Source organism: Stylophora pistillata, chromosome 12 (genome assembly GCF_964205215.1).
Source record: "Stylophora pistillata chromosome 12, jaStyPist1.2, whole genome shotgun sequence".
Classification (NCBI taxonomy): domain Eukaryota; kingdom Metazoa; phylum Cnidaria; class Anthozoa; order Scleractinia; family Pocilloporidae; genus Stylophora; species Stylophora pistillata.
Genome location: NC_142530.1, coordinates 6512193 through 6527500, shown reverse-complemented (window position 1 = coordinate 6527500; position 15308 = coordinate 6512193). Strand labels below are relative to the sequence as shown.

General features: G+C 37.6%; 2 protein-coding genes and 2 long non-coding RNA genes across 6 annotated transcripts in view; 2 read left to right on the top strand and 2 right to left on the bottom strand.

The window, feature by feature from the left end:
• LOC148718569 (uncharacterized) overlaps nt 1–282 on the top strand; it is a 6863-nt gene extending 6581 nt beyond the window's left edge. Inside the window, exon 3 of the long non-coding RNA XR_015994283.1 lies at nt 148–282. This is a non-coding gene — a long non-coding RNA (uncharacterized LOC148718569). The remainder of the gene's footprint in view (nt 1–147) is intronic.
• Nucleotides 1–5145, bottom strand: part of LOC111333643 (uncharacterized) — a 5314-nt gene extending 169 nt beyond the window's left edge. Inside the window, exons 1-3 of one of the 2 annotated variants that reach the window (XM_088741916.1) lie at nt 5006–5145; nt 4549–4638; nt 1–463 (exon numbers count right to left, since the gene is read on the bottom strand). The exon at nt 1–463 is cut by the window's left edge and continues 169 nt beyond it. In XM_088741916.1, coding sequence (XP_088598042.1) covers nt 89–463; nt 4549–4638; nt 5006–5065 — 525 coding nt within the window. In that variant the 5' untranslated portion in view covers nt 5066–5145 and the 3' untranslated portion in view covers nt 1–88. Of the gene's footprint in view, nt 464–4548; nt 4916–5005 lie in introns of those variants that run through there. The other variant, XM_022939269.2, reaches the window with a different exon arrangement.
• Nucleotides 4739–11063, top strand: LOC111333689 (THUMP domain-containing protein 1). 2 transcript variants are annotated; one of them, XM_088741912.1, is made up of 6 exons: nt 4739–4860; nt 5404–5508; nt 7061–7326; nt 7802–7922; nt 8285–8434; nt 9903–11063. In XM_088741912.1, the coding sequence occupies exons 1-6, from the start codon at nt 4858–4860 to the stop codon at nt 10410–10412; spliced, it is 1155 nt and encodes a 384-aa protein (XP_088598038.1). In that variant the 5' UTR covers nt 4739–4857; the 3' UTR covers nt 10413–11063. The 2 variants fall into 2 exon arrangements, with proteins under 2 accessions (XP_088598038.1, XP_022795060.2); XM_022939325.2 differs by lacking the exon at nt 4739–4860 and adding an exon at nt 5185–5309.
• LOC148718568 (uncharacterized) lies at nt 7466–8857 on the bottom strand. The gene is made up of 2 exons (XR_015994284.1): nt 8728–8857; nt 7466–8248 (listed from the first exon to the last, which is right to left on the bottom strand). It is a non-coding gene; the product is annotated as an uncharacterized LOC148718568 (long non-coding RNA).
• Nucleotides 11064–15308: the final 4245 nt, after the last annotated feature.

Here is a 15308-nt window from a genome sequence, read left to right as displayed (position 1 = left end):
CAAATTCTGCAATCTAACATCAGAAGAGCTGTATGGCAGAAAGTAAGGAGAGTTACTATTACTATTTAAACAGGCAATTTATGTGTGTTCATGATGCAACCATTTGCATGTAGTCCCTATGAATGCTTATCTCCCATTTTTCCACAGCGTTTGGACAGTTTTTCAACTCCTTAAGGACTGACTCTGGAGAAGTGTTGATAGAATTGAAAAGGGCTTCAATAATCCATTCATAGAGCCATTCCTTGTGTGGACCAGAACTTATGTGAAGCCCATAGACACCTAGAGTCTGAAAACCTTTCAAGCTGACAAGATAGTCAGCATATTCTAGAACAGTTTCCTTTGGAAAAGATTTGTCACAGAGAGGAATCATGGTCAAAGCTTTAAAACCAGCTTTGTAAATGGAATTATGTAAAACTTTGGAACCATCTGCAACAACCATATGTTCCAGCTTGAATACTCCAGCCTGTAGCATCAAAAAACAATTACAAAAGGTGGTTTTCATTGAACTTTCTATTTCTCAGTTCTCCACAGTTTTGACCCAATCCTAGGATCTTGGTTATGATTTTTCCCACAGGCAGCCCAGGCTCTCTTTGAGAACCACACAGGGAACACAATTTGCATATCGATTTATAAGGATTTGTATGGGATTTTCTAAGAGAAAACCAGGATTTCAAAAAACCGCTTAAATCAAGTGAAATCGGTAAAATAATGACACCAGCAGAAAGCAACACACGTATGGAATAAGGTACGCCATTTTTATTTAATATTTTCACTTTTAACTATCTCTATGGCTATCTTGTAGAAAATCCCATACAAATCTTTATAAATCGATATGCAAATTGTGTTCCTTGTGTGGTTCTCAAAGAGAGCTTGGGCTGCCTGTGCTTTTCCCCCTTCCCCTGAAGGTAGTAATGGTTTTCAGAAAATCACTCTTGAAAATGACTTTCATACTAAAAATGCTAGAATTTTGTGTATTTTCAAGTCCAAAATGATAATACTTCTACCCTTTAAAAATCTTTCATGCAAATTGTAGATACATCTTTAATCTTCAAAGAGCTGTGCGTTGATTTAGAAGCAAACACTTCTAAAACTCAGGAAAGTGAGTTTTACGAAGCCTAGTGGACCAAGGGCTCTCCACCTTCAAATTTACCACTTTATCAGTTATGAATAATTAATGATGTCCGTGCATTCTGCCTGAGCCCTCTATAGAAAGACCCCTGATTGGTGTTATGCTCTTGACTCTCTTGCCCACTCCTAAACCCTGTACCTCCCATGAGAGTGCATTCTGACTGAGCCCTCTATAGAAAGACCCCTGATTGGTGTTATGCTCTTGACTCTCTTGCCCACTCCTAAACCCTGTACCTCCCATGAGTGCATTCTGCCTGAGCCCTCTATAGAAAGACCCCTGATTGGTGTTATGCTCTTGACTCTCTTGCCCACTCCTAAACCCTGTACCTCCCATGAGAGTGCATTCTGACTGAGCCCTCTATAGAAAGACCCCTGATTGGTGTTATGCTCTTGAGTCTCTTGCCCACTCCTAAACCCTGTACCTCCCATGAGAGGGGTATCGAATGGTCCCATTCAATTTAAACACGAAGGCGCGCTATAAAAAGAGCCTAGGTCCCACTGGACCATTTGTCAATCAACCGTTGTGTGATGTAGAACTCTTAGAGTCAAGTCAGCTTGAGCTACAGCTACTCCAAAGCAGTGAGCAACAGGCGCATTCCTCAAAATTGTTTTATGTCTTCATCACAATACAAGAATTTTTGAGAGTTGTATTTCCTTTCTCCAATGGAAACTGTCTTCATTTGTGGCGGTAAATTTGAGATCGAAGTAGGTGGTTCGCACGTTACCTCATGCCACCATGCTGGTGGAAGTAAACAATAGATATCTCATTAGCTCCTTTTGTTCGTCTACCAGCATTTACATTTGACCCGCACACGTCAACGACGAGTGACAAATGAGCCTAGGTCTTCCCAGGGAACACTTCTTTATATAGCGCGCCTTCGTGTTTAAAAGTGATCGCAAAATTTGGCGTTTGCTCGAATTGCTCGCAAAAATTATATGGGTGCTCGCTGGCTCGTGCTCGCAAAGTTTTCGCAACTGCTCGCATGCTCGCATTCTCCTTAACATGTGCTCGATTGCTCGAAATTTCGTTAATTCTGCTTTGTAGTTTTTTTTATACATATATAAACGATAAATCAGTTATGATATGGTTAAAGCAAAGAGGTTGAAACATCCTTTCCTCTGGCTTCAGTCTTTTTACAACAGTTCAGCCTGTAACTGTTTTGGAGGCGCTGTATGTATTATCGAGAAAACGCACGAAGCTTCATGACAACTGAGCATTTCGTTTATTGGTTTAATTTTTATCATATTTCATCGTCGCAGGCTTTCTGCTTGAGAGGGGTACAGTTCCGCAGTTCAAATATGTGATCTTTCATCTATCCACTTGTTTCTCCACCATCTACGAGTATATTACGAACTCACAACGTGACCCGCAGCTCCCAGTTGGCTTGATAGCTTAGTTAGAAGATTACTGCAACGGTGTCGCACAGGTCATAGGTTCTGATCCCGTCCAGGCCATAGGTTCTGATATCCTGAATTTTTTTCAGGCTTTAATTTCACAACTTCTTAAGTTGTGATTATAACTGCAATAATCAATCGTGTTCATAGAAGCAGAGTCAGTTTGTAGAGCTCCTTTAATTTAATCTGCTTGATGTTTTAAGCTAGGTTTGCTTTTTCCCTCTGTAGATTTGCTTTCATTGCTTGAAGCTAGTCTTATAATCGTTGTTTCTTTGACCGGTTTCCTTGGTAATTTACCCAGTAACTTAAACCTTCTTTCGCTTGAACAAGAAAACGTGACTGTAACACGATCCATTTACCAGGAAATTCTGATATGGTTAGGAGGGAGCTCGACATGACGGGAGGTGACATAATCTCCTGAGAAGACAAAATTACTTGCGAACCTTTGTTGATCTAAATTCTTAATTATTGTAGTAATATCTGGGTTTGTGGAAATGAAGGATTTTCCAGTGGGCAACGGGGAACAAAATGGACGGAGTCATAGTATTTTGAAACAGTGTACTCGGATCGCATTTTGTAGCGGTTTTTCCAACCTTGGAAGCTTCCTAGCCACTAGTAGAATAATAAACTATAGGTGGTTTGACGTTATGTCATTGCCGCCATGTTGGTGGACGTAAACAATAGATATCTCATTAGCTCCTTTTGTTCGTCCACCTGCCTTTGTTCCTTTCACTATTTTTACCTGTGTCTCAAGAGATTGGTTGCAAACCACCTATTATTGGATTCGGTTTTCGTGATATCCGGAATAATCAAGGTCGAGGTAAGTGTTATCAGCCGAAGCCGAAGCCGAAGGCTGAGGCACTAACCGAGACCTTGATTATACCGGATATCACAAAAACCTCATTCAATAATTGTTTTATTATACATTGTTTTAAAGAAAATAACGCCAAACGCATTATCGAGAAGCCATTCTTACTTCGCTGTCCGTGAACTTGACATTGCTCCACCGGAAATCATGCATTGCGTGCGCAACCTACAGATTATTCACTAATCTGTAGTAGTGAATAATTCTGGGAAACAACGCAACCTACAGATTAGTGAATAATCTGCAGGTTGCGTTGTTTCCCAGAATTAACTGTGGGCGTTTAGCCAATGAGAAGACAGATGGTGACTACAATGTATCATAGCTATAATAATCTGCTGTCAAACGGTGGCATATGAAACCCGATTAAACAAAACAGTACTAATAACAACCCCCCCAAAAAACATACCTTCCATTTTAGCGTCAGGTTAGAAAGAGATGGAAAACTTTAGATCGGGTGCTTTGGATCTAGTACAACTCCTTGAGAGCTCTTGAAGTTCTTGAGCGTCCACCCCGACTGACTCACGTGAAGCTACTTGACGTAATTTGGCATCAAGCAGGGCACAATTGGTTTACGAACTGCCCTAGCTTTACACTTATTGTTCTGTTTTGGAAGTGTCAGCCAGATTATTATCTATTACTTGGCGCAAAACAACGCATCCTATTAATAAACGAGAGATTCCAGCTAGCGGAAAATTTATGAAGTCAAAGTGCTCGCTGCTCACAAGAAAAATTTGACAACTGCTCGTGCTCGCAAAGATAAATATACTGCTCGCATGCTCGCAAAGACCATTCGATACCCCTCATGAGCGATCAAGACAGAGTAATAATGCAATATCAAGTAGACAAGTGAAGAGAGTTAGGAAAATATTGGTTAGGGGATAGTTAGTTGATACAATACCAATTTGTCTGAACTTACATCATGAGAATTGTATAACAAACAGTAAGGAAAATAACTAATGAGATCTCGGGAGTGAAAGGGTTCATTGATGCCGTAATGAAGGCACATGCACAGGACAGTCAGGGAAAGTGGATAGCAGCTAAATTATTTTTCCAATCACATCAATTAGGATGACGAATGTATGTACTCAGAAATCGCATGGAAACCAATCGCAGTACTGGCAATAGTCAAGAGTAATCATTGAAAGGAAATATATACAGACCTGTGACACCGTTACGTGTCCTCTGCTGCTTGGGGATGGCAACCCTCCGGGAAACGAACACTTGACTGCCTCCGGTGATGGCCAGAAATTCTTTGAAATAAATTTATAAGGGTTCAAATCTCCATTTAGCGCTTGCTTCTCCGAGAAGATCACTTTACTAACGCCACGAGCGTAAAACTCTTCAGCTGCTGCAATCCAAGATTGCTGAAACAAATCTACCGGAATATGATCAGCAGTCTTAAAACGCACGAACTGTACGACTTCGTCTCTTGATTCATCATTAAAAGACATTTCCAACATCTACTGGTTATGGTAAACAAGTGAACTGATTTTACAGTTATTTTTGGATTGTCTACGTTAGTCACTGCGGTTTAATTAGACAAAACAAACCTCTAATTGTGGCATTACGGCTCTACAAGATAAGCAAGTATCTGAAAATTAAACTCTTTGTCCATACCTTTATTAGGAGATCTCGCATTAAAATTGTATTTAAAGCCTTCTCTTTCCTCTTCTGCATAAAGCATGAGATAACTTACCGCTAAAATGTAGAGAAAAGGTCACAAAGATCGATATTGTATTTCGTCGAGTCAAGTCTGAAGTCGGCCATCTTCTCTCCCCAATCCCCATTGACCGCCAAAGAGTACTCACACACCAGAAAAGAGTGATACTAGGGTCAATGGTGCGAATTCAAAATGGCGGACGCGAACACAAGTTTGAAACGAAAGCATTCTAAAGCGTTTTATGTCGGAAATAAGAAGAAGGTTTGTTTTTTTGTTTGTTTTTTTTTTTGTAACCTTTTACATTTTTAGTTGATTAATTATGTCGTAAACTGATTTTCTCTGCATATTTTGCTAGAAAAGAGGACAAGAGCTGCTAGTTCCCGGAATGAAAGGTGTCCTTGTCACGTGTAACGAAAGAGAGAATTTGTGTGTACGAGAAGCTTACAACGTCCTTAATGAAGTAAGAACTTAACTTTCGGCTGCTAAGGTTTTACTTAACCAACAATAATAATAAAGACTTATTTAATCGTTGATATCAACATTCCAAATTCCTATTCGACCTGGAAACAGGGGACAAGAAGAGCAACCTCGTGGAATCATATCTCCATCACTAAATTTCCATGTTTCCCGTTATTATTAAACTATATAACTGAACCTTTTCTATTTGCAATTTCCAAGGACTAAGACAGCCGTCTTGCCATCCTCCCCAACCTCTCCCCCTATGTTGAAAGTTGTTGCGCTTGTACCCTGTTTGTGCTATAAATTATATCCAAGCGTTCTTGTTCACAAGTGACAATTCATGAAAGATTTGATCAGAGTTATGGTCAAGTCTATATATAGGGCTAAATATTCCAAAATACATTCTTGGAACAGTCCAGTATTAGAGCCTGGTGCTGAATATCTGGTACAGCTTTCGTCATTCTTCCTCTGAGGTTTTATCTTCCTTCACACCAGTGACTGTTTTCCCCTTGTTTTTTTCATTTTCACGTGTTAGTTTAAATTTTTTACACCTAAGATCTGATGGGAAGATCTACCTGCAAATGACAGTAAATATATATATCTATATGTACAAATACTGAAAGTGCACCTAAACCCCAAATTTTTTTCTGGCTTAACAAAATAATCGTATTTTTTGGAGTATTTCTGTGCAAATTTTTTTTTATTTTCTCAAATCTTCAATTTTCTGTGCCCAGTCAAAATATGCAAAATCGGCCTCCATCTTAGCTCACAACCGAGTTTAAAGAGGAATGGTTCTAGCAGGTAATGTGACGTCAAATCGAGAACATGAAAGTCTGCATTTCACACATTTTCACTTGTTTGGGAAGGTTGTCGTTAATATTGTCCGAAATAATTATGCCGACTAGGTGCGTTGTATGAGGAATGTTTGAAGTACGATACCCTCTTGCAAATTTTGCACATTGCTACATCCTCCCACAACACACTTAGTCGGCATATTTTCAGACAATATCAACTACAACATTCTCAAACAAGTGAAAATGTGTGAAATGCAGACTTTCGTGTTCTCGATTTGATGTCACATTACCTGCTAGAACCATTCCTCTTTAAACTCAGTTGTGAGCCAAGATGGGGGCCGATTTTCTGTACTTTGACTGGGCACAGAAAATTGAAGATATGAGCAAATAAAAAATATTTTGCACAGAAAATGCTCCAAAAAATACGCTTATTTCGTTAAGTGAAAAAAATTTTGGGGTTTAGGTGCACTTTAAAAACCCTATCTTTGAGTCTCTGAGTCAGCTCTATACTCGTGAGGCGATATAATTGGTGAGGCGATATAATTGCTGCTACATATTAATTATTTTTGCTGCCAGTAGCTTTTACATGGAGGTAATGCCTATGTGATCAAGATGATGATTTTTATTGCTCATGTTTCTATTTACCTGTTTACTCCACACTATGATTTCAATACAGTCATCATTAATTTTAACCTTAATTGAACTTTAAGTTCATCAAAATGGACTGATCTATTGTTGTTGTCTCTCTCTGGGGTTAAGTATGCAGACAAGCTCTATGGCCCTGAGCACAGCTTGCAAGAAGATGACTCTGTTAATGACAGTGATTCTGAAGATATTGAAGATGCTCTTGCCAAAGAAGTAAAGCAACTTCAGGAAACCAAAACAGAAAAAAGATTCCAGGCTGTTTTGACTGGAGCTGTGAATGTTATCTTTATCAAAACAAATCTTCCTGATTGTAAGGACCCCACAGATTTAGTTCATACAGTTTTAAATGACATGCTAGAAAAGGGATGCAAGAAAACCAGGTATTGATTGACATTTGCGATTGGCAGTGTTATTTTTTGTAGAGGGGCATTTTAAAGATTATTATATACTGACTTACTGTTTGTTGAGGTTTTTGGAGGATTATTTTCAAAGGGCTTTTCAGTAAACCACTTTCAAACATTGTTGGTTCTGGTTATCATAACATAAATTCAGTTGTCAAAGTGATTTTTCACAATCATTATGAACCCTTTTCACTCTAACATCAATGTCCATATTCTCCAAACTCTTCTCCATATATTCCCTCTGGTACTCAATGGAGAATTTGTTTAACAATCAAAGCTTCTTCCGTTGGCGATCATTTCTTGAGTATTCTCATGATCTTCATGAATGATTCAGCAGTATTTCTGTGACAAGAAATGAGATCCTGATTACTCTTTGGGTTTAAGGAGTTAATAGTTTTATTGCCGTTGTCAATGTTGTTATATTTTATTGCTGTTGTCATTTTGATCTGTTCAGGCATTGTCAAAGGTTTTTGCCAATATCTGGGTCCTGTCATGCTAATAAGGAAGAAATGAAGAAACTTGCTGAGCAACTGTTCCAATCAACATTCTTTGCTGAAGATGCAAAACCATCCACGGTATGAAGGAAAATAAGGGTACCATGAGATCAAAATTGATGCCTGTTGCTTTAAGTAAAAAAATCCTGCATCCCTGTTAAGAGCCAGTAACTGGTTATTTTTAGCAGTTGTTCAAGTAAATGTTACTGGCTATTTCATGGAAACCCAGAACTGAAATATTTACCAAAGTTATCCAACAATTTTTTTCAGTTTTTTGGAAAAATATTACTTGCCTCCTTCCAACCAATGTTTTGAAGATATCTATCACATGTTAGCAGTTTGAAAATACATCATATGTTGAAGAAATCCTGAAATCCTCACAGTCACCTCATGCAAGATTCTCTGCCCTATAGAGGGTTAAATTTCATTGTATTGAATTGCAGTTCAGAGTGATGTACAAATCCAGAAACAACAGTAGTATTCACAGAGATGATACCATCTCTGCATTAGCAAGTATTGTAATGAATGCTGGGAAGGGACACACTGTGAACCTGAATAATCCAGACTTGGCAATCTGTGTGGAGATCATGAAGGTAAAATACATACATACTAAATATTTTTGTGGATTTTTGAACACATTGACAGCTGAAATGTCCCAAACTATCCCTAAGGAATGTTGTACTTTATGAGGGGAGAAGAATACTCTAGAAACCATTGTTCTCCACTTTTGAAAACTGTGCTTGAAAATTTACTTCCCAACAATATTTGGGTTTCCAGAAAGTTGCTTTTTAGAATTTCTAAAATTTTCCCCAGTCTTGTAATAATTTTTAGTTCAAGCGCCAACGAGACCATGGCTGGAATTGCATGGGTTTGTTTGTAATCCTACCTCAATGGTAGGACCCTTGTTGCTTTGATTGTGGAAAAACAGGACCATAAGTAATCATTGCCTCTCTGTGTTGCTTGTAATTGTACAAAACATCGACGATAGAGCACTAATACTTCTAGTTGCCTCTTGCTTTGAAACTGGGATATAAGCTCACACTGGATGTGGCACTTCTCTCTACTAAGAGAAAACATAGCCCTGTGTTTTTTTTCTCATTTTATTTTTGGGGGGGCAGGATGGGGGGGCAGGATGGGGGGGCACATTTTCCAATGAGGAATTTTCTAGTAATATAATATTTTTTGTTATAATTGCAATTTATGTGTATTTTTTTAGTGTCTTTTAACCCTTAACTATTTCTTTCCCAAGATCTCATTCGTAATTCTCTTTACTGTCAGCCATACAATTCTTGTGATGTTGGTTTGGGGAATTTGATATTGGATCAACTAATAGTCCCCTAATTGGTATTTTTCTTTATTCTCATCACTTGTCTGCTTGCTAAGGTGAGGAGAAATTCTGTCTTGGTCACTTATGAGGATTAAAGGGTTAAACTCCCACTGGGGATTAACATGTAACTTCTCTCTACAATATCCACTCATTATTACATGACTTGGGCAGTCAGAGGGCCAATAACTAAAATCAACCAATCAAAATGCTCTATTGCCGGTCAATATTCTCGCAGTATTGGACCGGGCACTGTCCCGAATGGTCCCAAATGATACTGCACTTGTGTCCCTTTGAACTTCAGTCAGATGATAAATCTCTTATTAACCAAGCTTGTTCGGGACCGTACTGGAAGAATATCGGCCCTCTGTCTTTTTTGTATGGACCTCCCTGTGCTCGGTCAGTACTGTCAAGACCTTGGGCCGATATTCTCCCAGTACGGCCCTCGTGCTTGGTTAATTAGATATATTTATCCAGCAGACAAGTAATGAAAATATTCAAACTATCTGGGAAAAAAATGTTGTGTTGATCTAACACCAAATTCTCTTAACTAGTTCACAAGGAAATGTCTAGCAGTTAGAGGGGAGAATTAGCAATCAGATCTTGGGAGTTAAGAGTTACGTACAAAGTAAATGGAATATTGCAAGAAGACTCAGTATTCACTTTGAATTACTTTTGACTTTTTTCTCTTGACAGAGTTAGGTGATTAAAAATATTGCCGTTTTAATTTCCTCTAGAATGTCTGCTGCATGAGTGTGGTTAAAGATTTTATGAAGTTGAGAAAATACAACATTCATGAGGTGAATGAGAAAATCTTCCAGTCTCAAAAGACAGATAACAAGGACACTGAAAAGGTGAAAGACATTAACCAAACCATTGTGAAAAGTGATGGAAATGATGCTGATTGTGGTGCAAAAAGTGATGGCCATGATGCTGATTGTGGTGCTAAAAGTGATTGCAATGATGCTGGTAGTGGTGCAAAAAGTGATTGCAATGATGCGGGTAGTGGTGCAAAAAGTGATTGCAATGATGCTGGTAGTGGTGCAAAAAGTGATTGCAGTGATGCGGGTAGTGGTGCAAAAAGTGATGGCAATGATGCTGGTAGTGGTGCAAAAAGTGATTGCAATGATGCTGGTAGTGGTACTAAAAATGATGGTAGTAATGCTGATTGTGATACGAAAAGTAATGGCAAGAATGCTGATAGTGCTACAGTTGATGATTCAACCTCTGGAAATACAGATACCTGAAATGATGTCAAAGTAACTATGTCAGCTGAAGGTAACACTTATTATGGCAAGATTGGATTAGGTCTGGGAAAGGTTAAAAATTCTGCCCACTGAATTTGGAGCATAATTTACCAGCCCTTGCGTCGGGATTCACTTTGGGATCTTCCAAACTGTGCTGATATTCAAAACAAATCAAAGATACACTGTGATGACAGTGGGATTTATGTTTTGTGTCACAGGAAAAAGTCAAATGCACTTCTAAGAGGATGGCAAAGGGTTTATATGTGATTAAGTTGAAAATTGATCTGTGATGCATGAATTTTACAGAAAGGTGAGCATGATTTATAAATTTATTACATCCATTTTGAAATCACAGGTGATTCCTATAATCTGATTGGCTCTCATTGGTTCTATTTATTCAATGAATTGCACCATTTTTTTATCTAAATTGTATCATTTTCCCAGCCAATGAGGAAGCTTGACTAAAACCAATTGCTTGTTTAAAGAAATCATTCAAATTGCATGGAAATGAAAGACAACTTTTGCAACTTTCTACAAACCAGCTCACTACTAGATCAACAAAACATTTGTACAGACTAAAAAATCCTGTACCTGAGCAACTGAATTTTGGAATTTAAAAATGGATTTAATAAAGTGGTGGTTGAACTTCAAGTCGTGTAATGTTGGTCTGAAATCATACTTGGGATTTCAAAATAGAAATATTTAAACTTTTGTACATCAAATGAGGGTAGCCAAAAATCAAATCAAACTCATGCTGGGCACCCTGTCAATTTTGAAATCATGCATATGATTGTAGACCAAATTGCACCCATTATTGAAGGCATGATTTGCTTCATTTTGTGAAAACCTCAAGATTTCCTTGAAACCTCACACAGAAGAAGAGAGAAATTAAGTTTCCCCTTTATATATATGTCTTAACCAAGCACAAGGGCCATACTGGGAGAATATTGGCCCGAGGTCTTGACAGTGCGGACCTAGCTGTGCTTGGTCCGTACAAAAAAGACAGAGGGCCGATATTCTTCCAGTATGGTCCCGAGCAAGCTTGGTTAATAGGGACCTTAAGCAACCACGACGGCGACGAGGACATGGAAAAACAAGAGATCTAATTGGCAGAACAATAGCTCAGCATGTGCATTTTGAAACTTTGTACATTTCTTAGCCATCCTATGCAAAACGTGAAATCGCCAAAATTTGCATCGTCTGCGAACCGAAACCGCAACGGCAAATTGATTTAATTTCCATTTGGAACTCAATGCTACTTCTATATGTCATGCTGAAGTTGAGCTGTGGTGCTGTATGAGACAGTAAGCTCATGCAGCCATTTTTGAAATTCTAACTAAGAGTAGAAATTCATTTTTTAATCGAAGTCTTCCTTGGCGTTGCTGTCCTGACTGCTTAAAGTCCCTAATAAGAGATTTATTACACAACTGAAGTTCAAAGGGACACAAGTGCGGTATCATTCGAGACTATTCGAGACAGTGCCGGGTCCAATACTGAGAGAATATTGACCAGCAATAGAGCATTTTTGATTGGTTGATTTTAGTTATTGGCCCTCTTACTTCCTGAGTTGTGTAATAAATGATGGATATTAAATTTCACTAAAATTAGTACATGAAACAGGAGCAGGATTGGGACTCTTCCTTTGCTACCTTTTAAGCTTACTCAGGCATCTATTTACTACAGAACACATAGATACACACTACCATTATCATGGTTGAGTCAGCAAACTGCACTTTAAACATTAGAAAGTCAGCCATAATGAGCTGCTCAAGCCACAAAGGAAGTAGAAATTGGAACTAAGAGAAAATTGATACTAGTGATGGCACGTGATTAGGGTCAGTAAGTTGGCATAATTTTGGGCATTATGCTATAGCCTGAGTCTCAAGCATAATGCTGGCATAATGACTCAACTTCTTAAAAATTCCCTCTGTAGTATCATTCAACAAAAGATAAATTCTGTAGCCCAAGTACTGTCAACAGTGAACCTACTTTACTTACTTGCACTTTAGGAATTTGATCCTGGTAGTAAATATTGTGTTCTGAACTTCCATGAGCCTTTTATTCTTTTTCCTGTTGGTATTAGGAATGGGGCGTGGAAAGTTGAGAGGCCTCTTAAAAGCTATTATTTTGATCCATTTAAATTGAACGTAATAAAAATTTTGAGCTTAAGTTTTGGAAAAGTGCCATATTTTCAGGGGCTATACTCAAAAGCCAAATTTTCAAGCACAATTTATCAAACCGCATACTTGACTGTTAAGTCTCAGCACATGCATACAGAGTCAAAATATTGTCACTGGCACATTTTTTTCCTTTTCTTTTTAATTATTTCTCTTTAGAACACAACATTCCTTTGAGTATAAAATGTAGTGAGAGTTGATGGAACATTCACTACTTGACATCATTATCCTTAGATAATAATTTTAACAGTCATCAAACACATACACCCCACATGCATCCGAGACTTCCTCACACAGAAACAAAATCATTACCAAGTGGCACTTTTTCCATTCAGAAACCCTGCTGCTGTTGATCCACTTGGTAGAAAGAATTAATCATGATGTGTAATCATCCAAGAGAGAGAACAGTACAGTCAAAGCGCCATTATCTGGACCTTGATTATCCAGACTTTTTCTCTTGTCCCAATTTGGTCATGAATATTTGTTAGTCATGATTAAGATCTGTAGTCCAGTTCTTTTTAAAATGTTGAAAAGAGAAGGAAAAGCAAGTTTGTATACATGTGTAGAGGTATTCAAAACAGAGTAAAGATGTAGACCATATTTTTTTAAAAATGAATTGTAATGTTTCATGATCAAAGGTTGCTGTCTCAATTTAATCACTTTTTGTTCTTCATTAATATTCTTATTCTCGATTGTCAGGACTTTCGTCAGGTCCCAGTGAGCGGGTATAATGGAGGTTTGACTGAAGTACTGAAATTTGTTGTGGAAGCCATCATCAAAGTCAAAACTTTCAGTTCCACTCAGGTTGTCAGAACATTAGTCACAGTTAATGGTCTATTCAAAACTACCCTCCCCTGGGCAATCACACCACAAATTCAAAATGAATTCAAGTTAAATGGAACCCTTTAAACTCTTAGAATGAATCTCAGTAATCAATTAAAATACAGTACAAAATAGAATCGCATCACTGAATAAAATCTCGCATTCTGATTGGCTAACGAAGCAAGGTATTTAGCATGGTATTGAAAGTGGAAAACAAGGCTTCGTGATATTGTTTTACATCTACATAATTATACATAACAACTACAAATAATGCTGTTTTCTTTTTTTTTTTCTTATTTTTATTCAATTATGTAATTCAAGGAAAATCCATCACTTGACTCATGAATTCTGCGTTACGTTGCACTTGAAAACCGGTATCACACTTAGTGCTTCGCAATTTGTGCTACATCAGTTTTCATGTGCAGTTTAGTCCAGAATTCCCTTGTCAAGTAATGAATATTCCTATAAAATACAATTCTCCTTGTTAATAACATGGGAAATGTGTAGAGAACTGTATGGAGAACATGCATACTGATGTTAGGGTGTAAAAAGTAAAAAAAAAAAAATGAGACTAGTTACCTCTTACTGAGAAGAGACCATTACTCACATTAATCGCATCTTAATCTTGCATTTCCTACCAAGTGATCATTTAAAAGACAAGGCATAACATGTTTCACGTATGAAAAATCAAGTCCACCACTAAGAAAGTACTGCACCATGGCTAATAACTTTTTTTTTCTTTCCACCTTTATTGGTGATGAGATCACTCAGTATAAGCTAACTCCAGCATTCACTGGATTCTTAAATGCTTTTGACAAATATCAGAGGACCTTCCATGTATGCAAACACTGCAGGCCATAGTTCAAATAGCCTACTCGACAAACTTTGTAATATATTTTTTACCATCACACCAAAATACAGGTTACAAGAACCTTTTGATACAAAAGATGAAGTTTTTGAGAAAACAGAGAAAACTCTTACATGATTGATCACACAGACAATATGAAAATTCAAATACTGCATAATGAGTAACTTAAAAACTGACAGTGTGTAACATAAAAGAAAGTGGATATGGTGTATTGATTTAATATTTAAATATTATGGTTAACTGTGCAGTGACAACTCACACCATATTTCTCTGGACCAATTAATAATCAGTTTTCTCCCAATTACCCTACTTGGGAAATTACCTACCGTAGAAAAAGACAATATCAACCCTTGAATCACGCATTTATGAGGTCCATGAGAATAATCATGATCATGAACTAAAGAAGCTCTTGATTGCAAAACAAATTCTCCCGTCAGTACCTTAGAAGATATTTAGAGAACAGTATGGAGAATATAAAAACTGATGTAAGGGTGCAAAGCGTAAATCTATTCACTTCAACTGCCACCTACAGCTAACTCTACGCCGTGACAAATTCTAACTACCAGTACACACTGACTAACTACTTGTTGCTACATTTGATAACACAAAAGACACTTCTTGATAGCTCTTTTGGTGTCCTTAATAAATAATCACAGTGACTCCATAATCTGAAACATTTTACTCGTCAAGAGTAATCTAAGTTTTAAAATTGACGATATAGTACTTTCCTAGTATAAATTAAATTACAGTGTTGCATCGCTTTGCTTGACTTTTTAAACAGTATTCTAGTTCTAGTAAGTTGTGTACTAAAACCACTGAACCCTTGTTCAAAAAATACCAAGAGGGCCTTTTCAAAAATGGCTATAGCTACCTTATTGTTACTAGTTTTCACATTCACTTTTTCTAAAAAAAAAGTTACAAAGATTTTGGGCTTTGGCTGGAAATTGCATGGAAGGAATTCATATTTCATCGCAGTGAAGACTCACTGTACATCTTGTGAAATCAGTCACTTTTTTCACAATAATATTT

Excerpts from the sequence above, each read along its gene's own strand:
- LOC111333689 (XM_022939325.2), top strand. The coding sequence starts at position 5,241 with ATGGCGGACGCGAACACAAGTTTGAAACGAAAGCATTCTAAAGCGTTT. Across the intron at positions 5,509-7,060 it reads CTTACAACGTCCTTAATGAA|TATGCAGACAAGCTCTATGG; the intron begins GTAAGAACTTAA and ends TCTGGGGTTAAG. Across the intron at positions 7,327-7,801 it reads AAGGGATGCAAGAAAACCAG|GCATTGTCAAAGGTTTTTGC; the intron begins GTATTGATTGAC and ends TGATCTGTTCAG.